General features: G+C 38.3%; 1 protein-coding gene across 1 annotated transcript in view; it reads left to right on the forward strand.

The window, feature by feature from the left end:
- The window catches only part of LOC145980723 (ribosomal oxygenase 1-like), a 43906-nt gene extending 25264 nt beyond the window's left edge, over positions 1-18642 (forward strand). The window contains exons 7-12 of the mRNA XM_083113786.1: positions 3611-3718; positions 6291-6504; positions 9175-9421; positions 15361-15478; positions 17451-17637; positions 18301-18642. Coding sequence (XP_082969912.1) covers positions 3611-3718; positions 6291-6504; positions 9175-9421; positions 15361-15478; positions 17451-17637; positions 18301-18375 — 949 coding nt within the window. The 3' untranslated portion in view covers positions 18376-18642. The remainder of the gene's footprint in view (positions 1-3610; positions 3719-6290; positions 6505-9174; positions 9422-15360; positions 15479-17450; positions 17638-18300) is intronic.
- The last annotated feature ends 949 nt before the right edge of the window (positions 18643-19591 follow it).

Here is a 19591-nt window from a genome sequence, read left to right on the forward strand (position 1 = left end):
ATAAAGAGATGAAAATCTGAGGGAGCCATGTCCGGGCTGTAAAGTGGGTGATCAAACACCTCCCATCGAAAACACTGCAGGAGCGTCTGTGTTGCAGCTGCAGTGTGCGGCCGAGCATTGTCATGAAGAAGGACAATGCCTGATGACAACATTCCTCTTCGCTTGTTCTGAATTGCCCTTCGTAGACATTGAAGCGTCACACTGTATGAGGCTGCAGTGATGGTCGTGCCACGTTCCATGAATTTACACCATCAACACTCCATTTCTGTCCCAGAACACAGTAGCCATACACTTTCTGATGGAGAAGGTTCGCTTGCACTTCTTTGGTTTACTCTGGGAATGGGAATGAATCCACTGTTTGGATTGCTCTTTTGTTTCTTCATTTTTGAAATGGACCCATGTCTCATTCCCTGTGACAATTTTGTTCAAAAAATCCTCTCCCTCATCATGATAGCGCTGAAGAACAGTGGCGTGCGGTGACATTTAAACTAGGGTACGCAACATGGGCCAACCGAAATGAATTATGGGGGCCAGAACCCCCCTCCCTGGCCATCATGTTATTCAGAAAATAACTTTTTCCTACAATTTTATAATGGGAAATTTCTCATCCTTGTATCAATATCCAAATGTAACGAGGTAAAATATATGTATGATATTTTATATTCGCAAATATATTCTGATAGTAGCTACGTAGAATCCAACAATTCAACTTTGATTACTTCCTTCATGCAGTGCGATGAACATTGAACAGGAAGGAAATGGCACAATCATTTTCCGTCCTTTCAAATTTCATGTAATAAATTTGATAAATCTCAGTATCCTCTACTATTTCACACCTTTCGCAGAGGAAACCAACGAATAAGGCCAACAATAAAGTTTCTCAGTCAATCACTCTGTAGAGATATTTTTTCTTCTTCTCAAAAATCAAAATGCTTAATATACTGCTTACCATCCTTCACAACTCCTGCCTGAAACAATTTTTCCAAATCAGGAACAGACCTTCCATTTCGGATTGTTTACAATTTTTTCATAAATTCCGAAAATCCCTTCTCCAGTATGTCATCAATAACTCCCAGCCCCCCTATTTTATCACTTCGCAGCACCGACAAACAATATAGATCCTGTAATGTAAATAATATGAACGAAACACTCGCTGCAAATTTCACACGACAGAAGAAAGCAAAAGTCAACCTCCCACGGTACGTTGTGTCCGGTCCCGCTATGCCCGAAAACCACACGTTCTTGTGGACGAATGAATCGGAGTTGCCAGTCTACAAAGTATTTTGTAGAATAGAGATAATAAAGGAAAAGTAGAAAATCGTCAGCATACATCCCAGAACACTTCAAAAGCTAAACTACCGTACATCACTTTGCAATGTCTGGCGGGAGGGAGGGGGGCTCATTCGAATCCCATTGTAAGCATTGTGTTTTATTATGTTTTTCTTTTATCATTCATTCATATCGTCGGGTCAACAATCAACACCCATGCTATGGAACTCAAAGGAAATGTTGATCCCGAAAGGAGATAAACAGATACTCTCATACTCTGAGAATTGTGTGAAACTTGGAAATTGTTCACATATTTTCCCCTCGACACAGTGACAGTCCATTCTGGTCCTCACCTCCCTATACGAAAAAAACAAAAAAAAACTTGCTAGTTTAGATTTAACCTCACATAAATATTTTATATGTGATAGTTTACGCATATATTAAATATGATCTTCCACCTCTACATATTCTTGCCCTCCTGTCTGATTCATCGGTTGACACTCGCTTCCTTCCCTGACCGCCTGCAGCATGAACGTCTGTACGTCCTGCTTCAAAGTTCCTGCACTATTGCTGCACTTTGTTGTCACTCATGAAAGTTTCACCGTACACTGCACTAATTCGTCGATGAATTTCGGCTGCATTGCACCTCTCAGCATGAAGAAATCTAATGACTGCACGCACTTCACACTTGGCGTGCGACTCTAATGTTCTAGGCATGTTTCCGTGCTCACTGTGCGCTCCGAACTGACACGTGCGACGTGACACAATCAATGGGCATACTAGAGACACTGCGCAACACATCCACGCACAGCTTCATCGGATTTTGAATGTGGTTTTTATTTCGCGACAGATTGGACCTTGATAAAAAAAATAGCCCTCGTATATATGGTTAATTTGTGATTCTGTGGAGATCTTGACTTTCAGAAAGTCTCCAACTTTGATTTAAATCATGTGATTTAAAACACTTTAAAGAAATAATTTGTAGATATCAGAGTCACTTTTGGTGAAAGTACATTAATCTCGTAATCATTCAGTGGTGTTTGTTAGGCTCTTAGCTAGGGGAAAAAATATATGTACTGATGGGGTGAAGCTTATACAAAAGGAAAATGTAATATGTAAAATGTAAACACACTTAAATTTCTCTTGATTTTAAAATTCAATAATTATTATAGGCAAAAATAGCAAAAATTGTCTGTAGAATAATATACAAAATACGAGGGTAAGTCAATATATAAGTCGCAAAATGGAATAGAAAGAAAAATTGAAATAGTTACCAGATGAAATGTGGTGTATTTTTCAATGTGATCTCTATGAACATTTAGGCACTTGTCCCAGTGTTTCACGAGTTCCTCAAAGCAAGCAGCGAAGAAGGTTTGTGGTTGGTGTTGTAGCCAGCTGGTAACCTTTCGATGGACCTCCTCCATATCCCGGAAACGATGACCACCCAGATGATTCTTTAGTGGGCTGAAGAATTGAAAGTTGGACGGTGCCAAGTCCGGACTGGATGTTCCAGTTGTTCTCAACCTAGGGACCGTAAGTGAGCCACTGTGGTATGAACATTGTCATCCAACAAAAGGACTCCATCTCTCAAAGCACCTCGACGTTTCCTGTGAATGGCTGACCGTAACTTCCTTCAGGGTTCTGTAATACGTGGCTGCAGTGACAGTGTGACCCTGGGGTAGACATTCCACGAGTAGGGTGCCTTTATGGTCCCAAAGCATGGTCACCATCACCTTCCGTGCTGACTACGTGACCTTAAACTTCCTACACACATACCATCTTACCCTCGTGGCACTCGGATAACTCACCACCGCACGAGAACGTGACTACTAGCGCCGTATACGATACATGGTGGTGCTGCCACCTACACCGACACTTGCGAAAAGGATCAGTGCAACAACTGATATTCATAAAACAATTTCACATTGCAGCAATTCGAAGATATTTCAATTTGCGACTTATATATTGACTTCCCCTCGTACTAATCATGTTGAACTAAAATAGTGTCATTACGATTAAGCTGTAAATAAACATAGCAGCTGACATTTTGCAAACTACTATTAAAAAAAAATAAAACACATGTCACCCTATAACTGGTCGATTGATCTCCCAGTTGGTAGGTAGGCCTTGCCCCTCAAGTACTGTTATGCCACGAGTTGTATTTATTTATAATAGTGGAACCTCAATTATACATTTTCTAAGGGTCTGTATGTAAAGAACTTAACTGTTTTCCAAGTGGGATTGGGAAAATTTAATATATAATGAAGGAAAATGTAAAATCTGTGTTTTGCTGATTTTATTGCACATTATATGCAAATTCGTTTCTTACATTTTCATTTAGATATTTAACTCCACCTGGTACTCAGGGATTTGCACCTCATTATGATGATATTGAAGCATTTATACTTCAAATTGAAGGACAGAAGCATTGGCGAATTTATAAACCCAGGTTAGTATTGAATGTTGTTATTAATGTGCAATGTTACTAACTCACTCACTCTCTATCTTTGTTAAACACGAAGGTTTATGACTGCAGCAACACAAGCCTTCCATCTCTTCCTATCCTGGGCAAGACAAATCCAACCTTTTCCACCAATTTTCTTTTGTCCATCTCAACATTATCCCTCCATCTTTGTCTTGGCCTTGCTACAGGTCTCTTACCGTCAGACCGTCAGGTTTCCCAAGAATCCTGTAAACTCTTCTTTCTTCTCCCATTCGTCCCATGTGGCCTGCCCACCTATGTCTTCTTAATTTAATTATTCTAATATCTGGAGATAAATACAAATTATGCAGATCTAAATTATGTAACCTTGTCCACGTACCTGTCTCCTCATCCCTTTTAGGTCCAGATATTTTTCTTAGGATTTTTTTATCAAGTACTCAAAGTGCAGTGTTACAATGCATTTTTTAAACACAAATTCACATTAAAATTGAATAATGTTGAATATTTATGTACTAAAGGTGTCCAGCACTTGTTCTGAAATAAGAATATTATTTTCCTTACATAATGAAGTTGTAACTTTTATGTGTATATTGTGGTCAAATTTAATTTGTCTTATGACACGGTCACTGACTTTAAAGCTAATAATATTTGCACTAGAAATTTGATGTAATACGTTCGAGTAAAGATTTCATGTAGACTTTTAAAAGTTAATTAGTGAATTTATAAAATTAGTGTAAATTGATCTGATGTAAGATAGATGGAAAACTAATATGAATGATTATTTTTAATAGAACATGCTAAATTTTAATGCTTTTTTTGATTTGGATCAAGGTTGTATCATTGCATGTTGAACATATGTGGTCATTAATAAAAGGCAAAATCTCCCGCATGCTGAAGTTTGGAGGAAAATATATAAAATGATTAGTATTCAAGTATGATGGTGCAATAACAGAGATGAGAATTCCAAAACTGCATTTTGTGCATCTTTTTCCCTGGTATTGGTCACCAGATTTGGTTGTTTTTGTGAAGAATTTTCGTATGAGCATTAACAGGATTGCTACATGTTTGGAAAGTAGGGAAATGTCAGGGAAAAATGAGGGACATGTCAGTTACTTTGCAGATCATCTGGAATTTACGTGCATTTTGGAGTCTGCAAGAGAAAAAGTTGCCAAATGAGCAAGCAGCTCACTTCCACTTCTGGATTCGGTTCTTGTGATTCCACTCCCAAAAAAGTTTTTTCATTCTTATGATTCTCAGTCTTGTGCAAAATAAAGGTTCCTTCTAATTTCTGTAATAAATTTTCACTTTTATAAGACTAGATATTAGAAAGAATATCAAAGTAAAGCTTGCAGTCCAGATATCTGATTGATAACTAAAGTACATTGACAAAATGATCATAATTATCAGAAAGGTTGGTGATTATCATCTATTATTTTATAGATCTTAAGTCTTGTTGGCATTTCCTATAGATTTCCTTCCTATATGCAACGAAAATTTCTCCAGATGCTGTTTACTTATAAATGTAAGCAAGAAAGCAGCATTTTCTATGACACGATAAATCTGCCATAAAATGAAAAATTGTGTATGGTTTATGAACTTTTTCTGTTGTTTTTATATTGTGGAGATCTTAATGGTGAAATAATGCACCTCTGTTACCTTAGCCTGAAGGGTAGATGCACGTGATTGTAGCACCAAATACATTTGATACCGATTGTAATTTTACTCTTCGAATTTTCACTTGTTCTCGTGTGTGTAGAATGAAATTTGCTAAGAAAAAAAGTTGTGATAGTGGATATTCATAATAATTAACGGATTATAGATTTAATTGAAAAACACAAGGTTCAAAAGCAAAAATCATGATGATAAGCATGTCTGGAAAAATTTCATTTTTCGACTGGAAAACCTGGAAATGTCAGGGAATTTCATAATCAAAAAATCATAGCAACCCTGATTAACGATTCCTTGATGGCAGTCAGATGCTTTTGTGCAGTTCTTGTCATCCAAAGAGGGTGACTTACTGACAAACTTGTAGTTGCTAACTAGGGGCTGACACCACTTGGAACTGATACTGATACCAATGCTTGAAGATTGTAATAATTAAAAGTTGTTCAAAATATAGATTAATACTAGTGTTTAAGTATTACACTCTTATTATGTGCCACATACTGGTTCGGATCACACTTTAAACTATATATCCAGTCCTGTTTAGCCTTTCTTCGCATAAAGTGAACTTAAAACAACAATTCAAAACTCTATTTATACGCATCCATTTACCAGGATATTTGTTGAGAATTACATCAGAATATTAAATTACATGTTATGTTATCACAAAATTCAGTTTTCTCACACAAAACTGGTGCAAAATTATAAGAAACTTCGAATTTTGAATAATTTCCAATATAATTTGACTCCTCAAAAGTCCGTGAAAGATCAAACTGCGGGAAAGGTATCGGTAAATAAATTCCAGCCGATACTTTCCAATACCGATACACCAGCATCGGTGTCAGCTCAACCTAACCTACAGAAAGGGGCAGTAGAAACGCATATTGTTTTGAAATGTTTGTCTTGCTTCTTGCAGATCTTCTCAGGAGAAACTTCCTAGGTTTTCCAGTGGAAATTTCAGTCAGGATGAAATAGGAGAACCTGTTTGTGAAATGACCTTGCATCCTGGGGATGTTCTTTATTTCCCAAGAGGCTTTATTCATCAGGGGTATACGACACCTGAAGCTCACTCTCTGCACATCACTGTTTCATGCTATCAGAGAAATTCATTTGGGGATCTACTGGAAAAGGTATGTTACGATATCAATGGACTATGCCTTTGGATATGCTGGGGCTGCTTTTGACACCTAATTTTTATGAAGGGTGAGAGGTACAGTTTCCTTCATGAGGTGCAAGGTGTGGGGGATATCTGTGTGACCTGTCAGAAGGAAGCTACAATATTAAATGGGTGCTTATGGAACCATTATATTTTAAGTACTTGCAAGAACCTATCACTCAAGGATATGAGGGAGGTTTGTCTGTGAACTGGGGTGCCTGCCCCATGCGAACCAGGTGTCTCAGAAATAATAATAATATAAATGTTAAATTAAAATAATTAAATTATGTAAATTTATTAGGGATGGGCCTATATGAAATTTTGGCGGATTCCGATAAAGTACCGATATTAAATTTACCGATACTGATAACTGATATTCTACCGATCCGATATAAAATTACAAGTGGTCCTTGAAGAACCTGAAAGGTTCATTGACCTCTTTAATAAATTGTTTCAATGTGACTGCAGTGCAAGAGAAGTTGCATATTTAGACATTTACTTTTTTAGAAATTAGAGCATGGAGATTATCCATAAAAATTACAACAAAATGGCAGAATTTCACACTAATTTATCAGATATTTATTGATATATCGGATCGGTAAAACAATCGGTAATTTTATCGATAAACCGATACACCGATATGCCTATATCGGCCGATACCGATAGAGTACCGATTAATCGGTCCCATCCCTAAAATTTATTAATATTAAAGGTGGTATAAGAATATAGATATAACACCACATATTTAATATCTAGCTTGCATGCACTTAAGAATCAACAACATTTTATGATAACAAATATACAGGGTGGCTCAATAAGTCACTTAACACCCTCAGTACAAGGCCACTGCGGCATGGAATGTGAAAATGGCGATGACCAATCATTGCCTGGCCAAGGGGGAACCACATTGACGCTACCCACACGGTCGGCGGCCATCTTGATGTCCGCCATCTTGAATTCAACTTCAGAATTTTAAATGGGAAGGGGGTCGTGCGACATATCAAAAAGGGCTAGAATTTCACGAGAAATGCAATGGTGAAGGTTTTTTCGACGTATCTTTAACCAGTAAAAAGTTATGACTGAATTCTTGTACCAATTTGCTCCTTTTCGAGGTGTTAGAAAAATGCCATAAAATTTGTTTAGCGCATCGGTAATGCATCGAGATCAAAGTGACGTCTAGGGAGAGAAGTTCGCATGCCATTGCACACGATTTTAATCGGATACATCCATGAAGAGCTGCGCATTATAAATGGTTGTCGCGAACAATTTACAGTGTGACGCTTCCATTGAATTAAAAGTCCTTCACAGTGACAAGGCTAATGTTTATGTTCAGAAGGAAGTTTATAAACAGAATATGCGACCCTTGTCATCTGATAACTAACTTTGGACAAAAACAGGTTCATAACGTTCCCATAAGTGTTCTGGTGTTCTTCCCTATTGAAAAAACTCTGTAAAAAGTACCTTCTTCCATAAGCAAAGGATGAAAAAACCTGTTTATTTAACAAATCCAAGTAGCCCTAAGCATTTAAGGTTCCGTTGATGGAAAATTGACTAACCAATCGTGTTCCACACAGCACGCCACACCATTAACTTACCAACATTAACCATTCAGCTTTGATCTGTTGCAAATGGGTTATCAGATAAAAAGCATCGAATATTCTGTTTATAAACTTCCTTCTGAACATAAACATTAGCCTTGTCACTGTGAAGGACTTTTAATTCAATGGAAGCGTCACACTGTAAATTGTTCGCGACAACCATTTATAATGCGCAGCTCTTGATGGATGTATCCGATTAAAATCGTGTGCAATGGCATGCGCACTTCTCTCCCTAGACGTCACTTTGATCTCGATGCATTACCGATGTGCTAAACAAATTTTAAGGCATCTTTCTAACACCTCGAAAAGGAGCAAATTGGTACAAGAATTCAGTCATAACTTTTTACTGGTTAAAGATACGTCGAAAAAACCTTCACCATTGCATTTCTCGTGAAATTCTAGCCCATTTTGATATGTCGCACGACCCCCTTCCCATTTAAAATTCTGAAGTTGAATTCAAGATGGCGGACATCAAGATGGCCGCCGACCGTGTGGGTAGCGTCAATGTGGTTCCCCCTTGGCCAGGCAATGATTGGTCATCGCCATTTTCACATTCCATGCCGCAGTGGCCTTGTACTGAGGGTGTTAAGTGACTTATTGAGCCACCCTGTATAAATAATTGCATATTTATTGATTAACAAAAAAGGATGTTAAATCCAGTTGACAAAAAGTAAAGTTCCTGATTAATATTTTATAGATATTGTCATAAGTAATGTGTTCATAACTCGCTTTGCATGATACCAATATAATAATCCTTGCCTTTCAAGGTCAGAGGAAATAAATAATCATTAATTATAGTATAACAAATGATAAACAAGTACATATTCATTATTTTATGTTAGTACTTGGTAAGTCTTTTGCAGGGGGAGGGTTTATAAATACATCTTTGCTTACCTCATAGCATGGAAACTGCTTAAACTAAACTGAGAAAACTAAATGTAAATTTCTCTCATTTTCATGTCAACACAAATTTGGATACTGCCACTTAACACTGCCACCCTGTAGTGTTAAGCTATTATTATAATGTGACATTGACATAATTCCAGATAGTGCCAGCTGCATTAAAGATTGCACTAGAGGAGGACGAAGAATTTAGAGAAGGCCTACCCCGAGATTACCTGAGCTTCACAGGAGTAGCCCATTCAGACTTTGCATCCACTGAGAGAGTCAGCTTTGAAAATAAGATAAAATCTCTGATGGCGAGACTGTTCACCCATGCTCCTATTGATGCTGCTGTGGATCAGATGGGGAAGCAGTTCATGCATGATGCTTTGCCCCCTCCATTATCAGAAGGTAAGGCAATATCAATTCCTCCATGGTGGGGTCAGCATAGCATGCTATTAAGCTAGAGAGAGGTCCCTGGCTTAAAGGGCGATTATTGCATAGAGGTATGATTGGCCATATCTAACAGCATACTTGTTGGTAGTGAATGATTTGAAATTAGGGGATGCATCGACATGTGGCTATTTTGCACCCTTCAACGTACAAGGGTAGGTTGATAAATTTGCAGCCTCCCCTATAAGGGATGTATATGCCCAACAGTGCTTGGGAGTTTTACTATTCAACATATTCTCCTCCTCTCACAGTACACTTTTCACATCGCTGCTGCAATGCTTACAGACCTTGCCGATAGAAGTCCAAAGTTTGCTCTGCAAACCAAGCCTCTGTGTAATTAATGATTGCATCTGCACCATCAAAATGCGTACTCTTCAGAACCATTTGCAATTTAGGAAAGAGATAATGGTCCGATGGTGCCAAGTCTGGTGAATATGGTGGATGCCTGGAACAGCAGCTTCTCCAGTAAAGTTCTAGTTATTTTTTCCGGACATGATTTTTGCGTGGCAGATTCACATACTATGAGCATTTGATTGATGGTGGTAGTTTGTGTACTTGTTTGCTCGAACTTACATAGGGTGCAAATTTCAACTTACCCTCGTAAATGAGGAAAAATCCTATTATGTAAAAATCTTTACCTTAAAGTGTTAAAAAGGGGTGTAAAGAGTCCCAGAGGAAGGTTAAAAGTGCAAGCTTGTAAAGGGTGACCTGCTGTATATGTTACTTAACTCACTGGTGGTGAGGATCAAACCTATGACAGACCTACGATTGTGCTACAAGTCCAGTGCTCTAACCAACCCCCACACCTCTCACACCCCAGAATTCTGAACTAATTTTTGTTCGACTTATGATACTATTTCTATTTGCTAAGAAGGCTTAAATTATACTTTGGGATAACTTAAGGTCCGGCTTGCTTCTTTCTTTTCTCGATTTTTTATGTTTTCGGCTGTCGGCTAATCAGGCCCGTCACAGGCTACACGTGGGTAGTGAGGCTGCCACCTGTGGGTTCTCAGGTACACGCTTGTTTTTCTGTCGGGGTTCCAAATCCTTTAGCCTTTCTGGATCCCTCCAGGCCCACAAGGCAGTGCAGGCAAACATTTTTATGATGGTGTTTATTCGCCATGACACAAGGCTGTCGATGGGTATTTGTGATATTTGCCGAGTATGTCCATGCCACTGGAGACCCTCCACACCATGATAGCCTTGCTGCCTCGATCCGGGACTGCTTATTTGAGTTTCCCCTTATTCACAGCTTCCCCTCATATCTGAGGGAGGTTTCACTATCCATAGGGTGACCATAATATTTTGGCCCAAAAAATGGGACCTCGGGGAGGTGAGTTTACCTCCCTCCTGAAAAATCGTTTCTCCTAATTATAAAAGCATTGTCATTATTAACGTGTTGTTATTATTTATTAAAGCATGGATTGCATAAATGATACATCACAAACGATAAATAAAATATAATCTCCCGTTGTCAAAAGGTATTAATTTTATAATCTTGATATGTTTTTGGGCCCTTCTGATCAAATTTTAATGTTAGTCCTACGCTGAAGTTGAGAAATAGCAGAATTAATTATCAGAAGATCCAATCTTCTTGAGAACAGATTTAGTCTTCACAAACCATTCATAAAACTCCCCGAAAAACTTACCCCACATATCTGACACACAACAGGAGATTGGTCTTTGTGTCAAGACTCAGAAATTTGAATTCATTTTGACTGTTCGTATTGAAACTACATATATTCATACTAGGCTTCCTGGCCATACTTATTTACTGCTCTACAAATGGAACACACCCAAAAAATATAACCAGAGAAACGAGCTAACTTAACAGTATCAGTATACTACTGTCTGCTAGAAAGTTCTTGACGACAATGAAACGTTTTGCTTGTGCTTGTAATAAAGTTCTTGAAATGCAGTCCATCTATTTTGCCACAGTCTTTCCATGACGCTAGCTTAAAAATTCCATCAACATTTCTTTTAGCATTTTTTGGAAACTTTTTCTCTCTCCAATGTAGACTTAGCTTTCAAGCTAGACTTTTATAAAATGGGACAAATATTGGTTTTTCATCATATCAACAGGACGACTGGGACGCGCCTATGAAAAGGGACTGTCCCGGTCAAAAGGGACGTATGTTCACCCTAACTATCTACCACCTGTGACCCATCCAGTAGCTGAGGCTCACACTGGAGTAGGAAAAAGTGGAGAGGCTTGACTTCTATGCCGACCCAGCCAGAGGCAGCAAACGGCAAAGGATGACTGCCGGGCAGGTTTACGGAAGTAACCCTTATTTCGCCGAGGCTTTTCCGTGCGATTTTTTAATTTTTACACTTATTTCGGAAAAACGTTATTATAACTCGTAGACTATTGAACCAGTCTGCTTTGGATAAGTTTTGTTTTGAAGCTAAGACACCAGGGCATGCAACTGTGTACAATTCAGAATGCCAAAGTGAAAAAGAAGGGGTGGGGTGGGCCGTGCTCCCCAAATTTCCATGAAAAAAGAATAAAAATCTAGACTTCGCCCCGTCTTTCCCCACTCCTATAAGAAAAGGATGCAAACTTTAGCTTTCTTTTCATAGTATGGACCTTTCGTAATGAAATGAAAGTTGTTTCATGTTCCTACCTGGCACACAAAATGTAATATGAACCAATATGTTGGTCGTCTGCATGCACAGCTCGAAAAACAAGGTTAACAAGGACTCGAACACGTGACCTAGTCTTGTTGAAAGGTGAAAAAGTGCTCCAACCATGACGAAGGCTTTGGCAGTTTAAAGGAAGGGTTTTGGGCCATTGTTATGAAGGCTGCTGCTTTGATTTTTCTCAATTGTTAAATTTAATATCAAATTATTAAATGTTTCAGAATGCAATCAAATTTTTCTATTCACACTAAGTTTGCAATGGAAACATAATGTTTACATTTACTATCTTTCTAGATATGGGCAAATATTTTAGATTGATTGTTAGCTCCCATGACCAGGTGGGTCAATTGGTTACATGTTTCCTTGAACTACTATGCATAGATTCATTTCTCTTGTCGTTTACGGCTGTTACAAACATATAAACACAATTTTTGTTGTAACACTCCCTTCATCAGACATTTATTTTTAGTTTGAGCAATGATACAGTTATAACAATGGGATAAATTTAACAAGAAAGAACAGAAAGAAGCAGTTACACAATGAATCTCTTTAATAGTGGTACATTGTTGGAACTAACTTAACTGAAAAAAGTAATTTCTTTGTTCAAGATCTTTTCAAATTTCAATCATGGATCTCAAATATCATCATAATAACCCATGGTACAACATCCCTTGAGGGCCAGAGCCCACTTATCGACTACCTGCCTCACCTCATTCCCACATGCCTCAGCAGAGATGGGCTATCATCCAACCAGTTACGGGGTGGGGTGACTTGTGGTCAGCACGACGAAGCCCCATTTGTTGTAGGTTTTCATGATCGGGTTACACTACTCATTCGTAGCTCCCCAATTTCCTCACAATGGTGAGTGGCCACTGGTCCCATACACTGGCTGAAATCTCGGGAGAAAAGTTGTTACACTTTTTCCATGAGACTCAAACCTGATGCCTTAGACCACACAGCCACGGTGAGGGATTACAAATATTGTCATCCTTTGCCGTTTCCTGACTCTGGCTGGGTCAGCATAGAAGTCAAGCCTCTCCATTTTCTTCTGGTCTTCCACCACTCCTCTCTTTTCACGGTGTTCCATTATTGTCCTCTTCTCCCAGCACTCTCCAATATCTGCTCTTCCCACTGACATGTTGGCATTCCCCTTGGCCTTGTTCCCACTCCTTGTGCATTGTAAGCTCTTACTGGCAGTCTTTCTGCATCCATCCTCTTCATGTGTCCGAACCATCTCATCTGTGCCAGCTCCCGTGGCAGAGTGGTTAGCACATCGTGATACAACGCCAGGGGTCCATTCATAAATTTCATCATATCATCACTCATCCCCATCTTCACAAATTAGCCAAACGTGGCATAAAAGGCGAAGTAAAATAAAGCAAATCAACAAGCATCTCATTTGTGCCTAAGCTATTCTGTCCTGAAGCTTCACTACACCCACTGTCTGTAAAAATTTCATCTCCACTGCCTGCATCTTTCTTTTGTCTCTCTCTGTCATTGTCCAAGTCTCTGCTCCATACTTGATTATTGGCACATAGTATGTGTTATGTATTACCTTCTTGCGTTTCATAGGTTCATCCCTGTTCCATATTAATCTTCGAATGCTTTGTTAGAGTCAACCATCCATTTGTCCTCTTCTGTTTACCTCCTCATCTATTCTTTCACTTCTCTCAATTATGCTTCCTAGATATTTGAAGCTCTCCACTACACTCAACTCTTCCGTGTCAATCTTTATTCTTGGTGGTTCATTTCTGGCTCTGTTTCTTGTTGTTATTAGCACCTCACTCATTTCTGCACTGAATTTCATTCCTGCTCTTCTGGTTTCCTCATTCCAACTATCAAGCTGTCTTTGTACTACTTCTTCCCTGTTTCTCCATATCACTAAGTCATAAGCGAACAACAGGGCCTTCATCACTTCCTCTCCTAACTCCTTTCCCACCTCTTCCTCACCACAAATAACATCAGGTAGTTAATAATTCTTTTAAAGATTATTGATCTTATCTGTAGGATTAAATCACAAAGGTGGTGGCATTCTCCACTTGTGAAAAATCAAACTCCATAGTGAGTCTGTGTTGCCATTCTCATTATTTAATTTCTTCCAATGTTATTCTACAATGAATGAAGCCTCCCAAACATTTAAATCTATGTTTCATAGATAGACATTGTTTTTGTTCTCTTAGTAAAGAAAATTATCAAATTTTTAGTGAGAAAAATACAGCGTGAGTTAAAAGTCAGGAACCAGAGGACTAATGAATTAATCGTACATCAGTGGCTGGATGACCAGTTTCCGGGAAGGTGGATAAGTCGGTGAGGCCCCGTTTAGTGACCCAGAGGTCCCCTGACCTCACACCTATTACTACCTATGGGGTCACCTGATTTTATTCCCCCAGATTTGCGACCTACACCATCTGCAAGGGAAGATAACAGAATGTGCCGTGCAAAGATCACCTGCCACAATCCTCAGTGTCACGAAGAACTGAGAGTGTCTGAGCATGTGCCTTGCTGAAGAGGGTCAACATATTGAGCATATCATATAGACAATATAAGCTGAAGTGAATAACACTATGGTTCCTGACTTTTGACTCACCCTGTACATCCATGCAATTCAGAACATTCTCGTATAACATTGTTTTCCTAAGACTTTTGCAGGAATTAACATTGTGATGTCCTACCTTGATATAAAGAGCAATTAGATTTGATCATGCTGATTTGCCAAATGAATATATTTAGGTAACATTTTGATTTTTAAATTTTCTTTTCTTTTGACTATGCCTCTTGGAAGGGAGAATGAAACTACAGTGGCAGCCTGGGCCTCCCCGATGGCAGAGTGGTAGCATTGCCACCTTGTAATCAAGGGGTCCTGGGTTCGATACCCGGTGGAGGCACAGTGTGGTTCGAATCCTACTTTAAATAGTAGGTCCAGTCCCAATTAGCCTCACTGTGCATAAAGTGGACTTAAAACACCAACTCTAACAGTGACAGCCTGATTTCATGTTCCCAGATTTTCCCCCATTGTACATTCAGTCTTGGTTTCAACATAGCAAAGTGTTATAAAATCCCCCAGTTTTTCATTTTCCTGCATTTTAGGCTTTTTAAATCTTGGTTCTCTGAAAACATAAAATCTACTGTAGTTTTTTAAAGAACACGTTCCTGCACATTTGAAAATGACTTGCCTGAAAACTTCCTGTTCACAGAAGGTTTATAGGGTAAAAAAGTGCCGTGCAGTAAAGGTTAATAGAAGACTCTTCTTTCCACAGATGAGAAGAGCCGGTCAGTGTTTGAGTGTGGAGAAAGGCTTGTTGATGGACAAGTAGAGAATAGGGTGGAACTGGAACCAGATGACTGCATAAAATTGTTGAGAGCAAATATTTTGAGGTAAGGAATTTCCTATATTAAAATCTCTACCTACAACAAAAAAACTGAATTTTTGTGTAAAATAATGAAAGTGGGTCATTATATTGCATGTAACAGTTGGGCTGAAAAGTTCGTAGGCTAACATAGTAAAAAATATTTTTTTTGACAAAATTCGATTTTATTATTCAATATAGTTGCCTTCGAGGGCGATACAACGATTATAGCGGTCATACAATTTTTCGATACCATTTTTATAGTACGATTTCTCTTTAGCCTCAAAATAGGCCTCAGTTTCGGCGATTACCTCTTCATCAGTGCTAAATTTCTTTCCAGCGAGCATTCTTTTAAGGTCTGCAAACAGGAAAAAGTCACTGGGGGCCAGATCTGGAGAATATGGTGGATGGGGAAGCAATTCGTAGTCTAATTCATATAATTTTGCCATCGTTTTCATTGATTTGTGACACGGTGCATTGTCTTGATGACTTTTTTCTTCTTCAAATGGGGCCGTTTTTTCGTGATTTCATCCTTTAAACGATATTTTTAAAGTCTCAGCTATCTCGATCAACTTGACTTTACGATCATTTAAAATTATTTTGTGGACTTTTTTGATGTTTTCGTCGGTAACAGCCTCTTTGGGGCGTCCACTGAGTGCATCGTCTTCGATGCTCATTTCGCCTCGTTTAAATTTAGCAAACCACTTCTCAACGGTTGATTTTCCTGGTGCAGAGTCCGAATAATGTTTATGAAGCCAAGCCTTGGCTTCAACAGTATTTTTTTCGCCAAAAAGCAATGCTTTATTAACACACGAAATTCTTTTTTATCCATTTTTTCACAATAACAAAAGCTGCTTCACTCACAATGCTATATCTCACGAACTAATTATCCGGCAGCTGTGAAATTTATACACGTATCTTTTGAAGGTTAGTACTAAGTAAAAATCACATGGATTTAATTCTAGTAACGCCATCTATGAGTCAGCCTACGAACTTTTCAGCCCAACTGTTACATAGTTGAAAATTTGTAATCTTGTGCTAAATTGTTGATAGCATTATTTTTTTTATTTATCCTCCTTAGATATTGTACACGACATTTCAGCCTTTCCCATAAAGATCAATTTCTGCATTTGTACACTCCTGTTCACATAAAGTGACACATATTATAAGGTTGGACAGTGGAAGTATGTGACATTTTATCTGAACACTGAAGAAAAGGAAAGATTAAAATATTCTCTCTTTCTCTCTCTCCCTCCCCCTATCTCATCACTTCCCTCCCTTTCCCCATCCTACAATTTCTTGCAAAATTATTCAGCATTCTGGGATTTTACATAACTATCAGACTACTTCAGACTCAGTGTTGTGGCTGCATAAATAAACTGATTTTTTATTGATGACAAAATTAAAAAAAGTAAAGTGCTCCCCTGTGCTTAGCACCATGCTATATGAAGGCATATAGGGGGTGTGGGGGTAATGCCCCACACTTTCTTGATCTGTTCGTGAGTGGGGGTGATGTGATCAGCATCACGCCCTTGACCGCCTTTACCCCCCAGGGTTTCCCTCCAGGTACCCATGTCATTCGATGCTGGATGGGCGCCGGGGCCGCTTCCATTGTTAGAAAAGTTACCGGATTTGAACTGGGCAGGGATTGAACCTGGGATCTTTAGCATGGTAGTCAGACGCGTTACCGACAGCCACTGCGGCCACTATTTTGATGGCAAAATATGGTACGAAATTACTTGTACCTTTGCAAAACTAAAAAATACAATTAGCATTATAGCATGCACTCTGTGGAAAACCCTAGTAACAAAAGCAAAGATGATTCTCGAAAGCAACTATAAATTAAGACAACTTTATTTTTTGTCACATGACACTTGATTTCACACAATATTTCAATTAATAATAAGTCATCCGATGAGTAACAGCAAGCATGCTAATAAAGAACTATGTTTGGAAATTCGGAACTCATAAACAATAAATGTTTACTCTTTTTCCCTTAGGCTAGTGGTGGAGGAGGATGCTGTTCGAGTCTACTACTGCGTTGATAATTCCAGAGAATATCATGCAGATGATCCACAGTTCATTGAAATTCCTGAAGAGTTTGGACCAGCCGTGGAGTTTCTGATTAACTCGTATCCTGACTATGTACCCATCAATCAGTTACCTATAGATGGTCTCGATCGGCAGGTAAGTCTTCCAGCCTTTGTACACTCAACGGCAAAAGAAACAGTAGGCAAATTGTCCTTCACCATTTTCATTCGGTCTGTATTGCATAATATGATGATAATGAATTGAAATAAAGACGTCAATAAGCAGAGGGCAATGCCTGTTTCACACCAACATAATTTAATTGCTTAAAACAGCACATAATGTAGAATAAAAAGTGATGAAAATAACGATGGACAATTTGCCGTTGACTGTACTCTGTACATAATGCTATCCTGACAGTGACACCAGCTGGGATTGCACTACAGCTTGATGTGAAACAATTGTATCAGTCTGTGCTGAGCATAAAAAATTCTTCGTCACATTTCTGTGCAAAGGAAGGAAGCATGCAGGAAGAACATTCTTACTTACATCGTATCTGCATGTGAAGAAGTGACACTTTGCACTAACGATTCGGTGTTAATACAAATTGGTGGCAGAGCACATGCAATGATCGACTCACTATCTTTCTGCCGAAGATTGCTGGGGTATTTTCATGATTATCTTAAATGAGGCAGTAAAATTTTCAACTGATTCTGCTAAAGAATGGAAAATCTTTGTCTTGTGTTTTGCATTTCTAATATACTTTTCTTCCCTCAAGAATGTTACTGTTTCTAATTCATGCATTGTTTTTTCATTAAACAGATGCAAATTGCTGGTGATCTTTGGGAAAGAGGCCTTCTTCTAAGTGAGACGCCACTGGAGAGTTTAGATGATTAGTCTCTGCTCTTCCCATATAACACAAGAAAGTATTTACTAATTTTGAGTACTTCAGCTAATGCAGGATAACAACAGAGCAGTGCCAGAGTTTTCTTATAGAAGTATGAACCTTCATTGCTGAACATCTTGAATATAAATGTCGTCAACTTATAGGTCTTCCTAGTTAATGAAAATAATAAAATGATATGATGATAAGGTTTTCACCAACTTTCTCAAGTCCAAAAAAGCACCAAGGACTTCTCTTGTCTTGGTAAACGTAATATAAATAGTTTTTCTTGTATGTACGCATTGCTTGCATGATAGAATTATTTTCCTGTAGTTTACGGTTATTACAAGCATAAGAAAACAGTTTTTTCTTTGTGACGTTTCAGGAGAACACACGCTCCTTTCATCAGACATTTATTTTCATTTTGACTAAAGATACAGTTATAACAATGGTTAGTAATTTTTAAACAAAAAGAATCTGTTATATAATGGATGTTGTCAATGTTACATTGTTGTAATATAGCAACTTAACTGTGAAAAAAGCAGTCTATTTTATTTATTAGTTTAAAAATTACTAACCATTGTTATAACTGTATCTTTAGTCAAAATGAAAATAAATGTCTGATGAAAGGAGCGTGTGTTCTCCTGAAACGTCACAAAGAAAAAACTGTTTTCTTATGCTTGTAATAACCGTAAACTATAGTAATATAAATATTGTTAACTTTTCATCATTGTTGACTTGTTTTGTTTATTCAAAGCTGAAGACATATGGTAATTGTGTGTGGCTGAAGGTTTGCTTTTGCTTTGAAAATAAAGCAAATTAACCTGTATGGAGTCTAAAATGTTTTGTGATCCTTCCTATGTGATAAGCATATGCAAAATAATACAATGTGATTATTTTAAGTGGTTTTTATTTTCCCTGTGGCATTTCGTCCTTGTTTCTCAGAACTTTTTCACGCTTTCACCAAGTTAAACACACACACAACAACAAGGCCACTGCAGCACGCAACATGGAAATGGTGATGACCAATCGTTATCAGACCAAGGGGGAACCACATTGACGCCACCTGCATGGTCGGCGGCCATCTTGAATTCAACTTTAGAATTTTAAATGGGAAGGGGGTGATATGATATATCATATCATGCTAGAATTTCACGAGAAATGCAATGGTGAAGGTGTTTTCGACGTATCTTTAACCAGTAAAAAGTTATGACTGAATTCTTGTACCAA

The sequence above is a fragment of the Lepisma saccharinum genome, chromosome 28, assembly GCF_977018435.1.
Source record: "Lepisma saccharinum chromosome 28, izLepSacc3.1, whole genome shotgun sequence".
NCBI classification, from domain to species: domain Eukaryota; kingdom Metazoa; phylum Arthropoda; class Insecta; order Zygentoma; family Lepismatidae; genus Lepisma; species Lepisma saccharinum.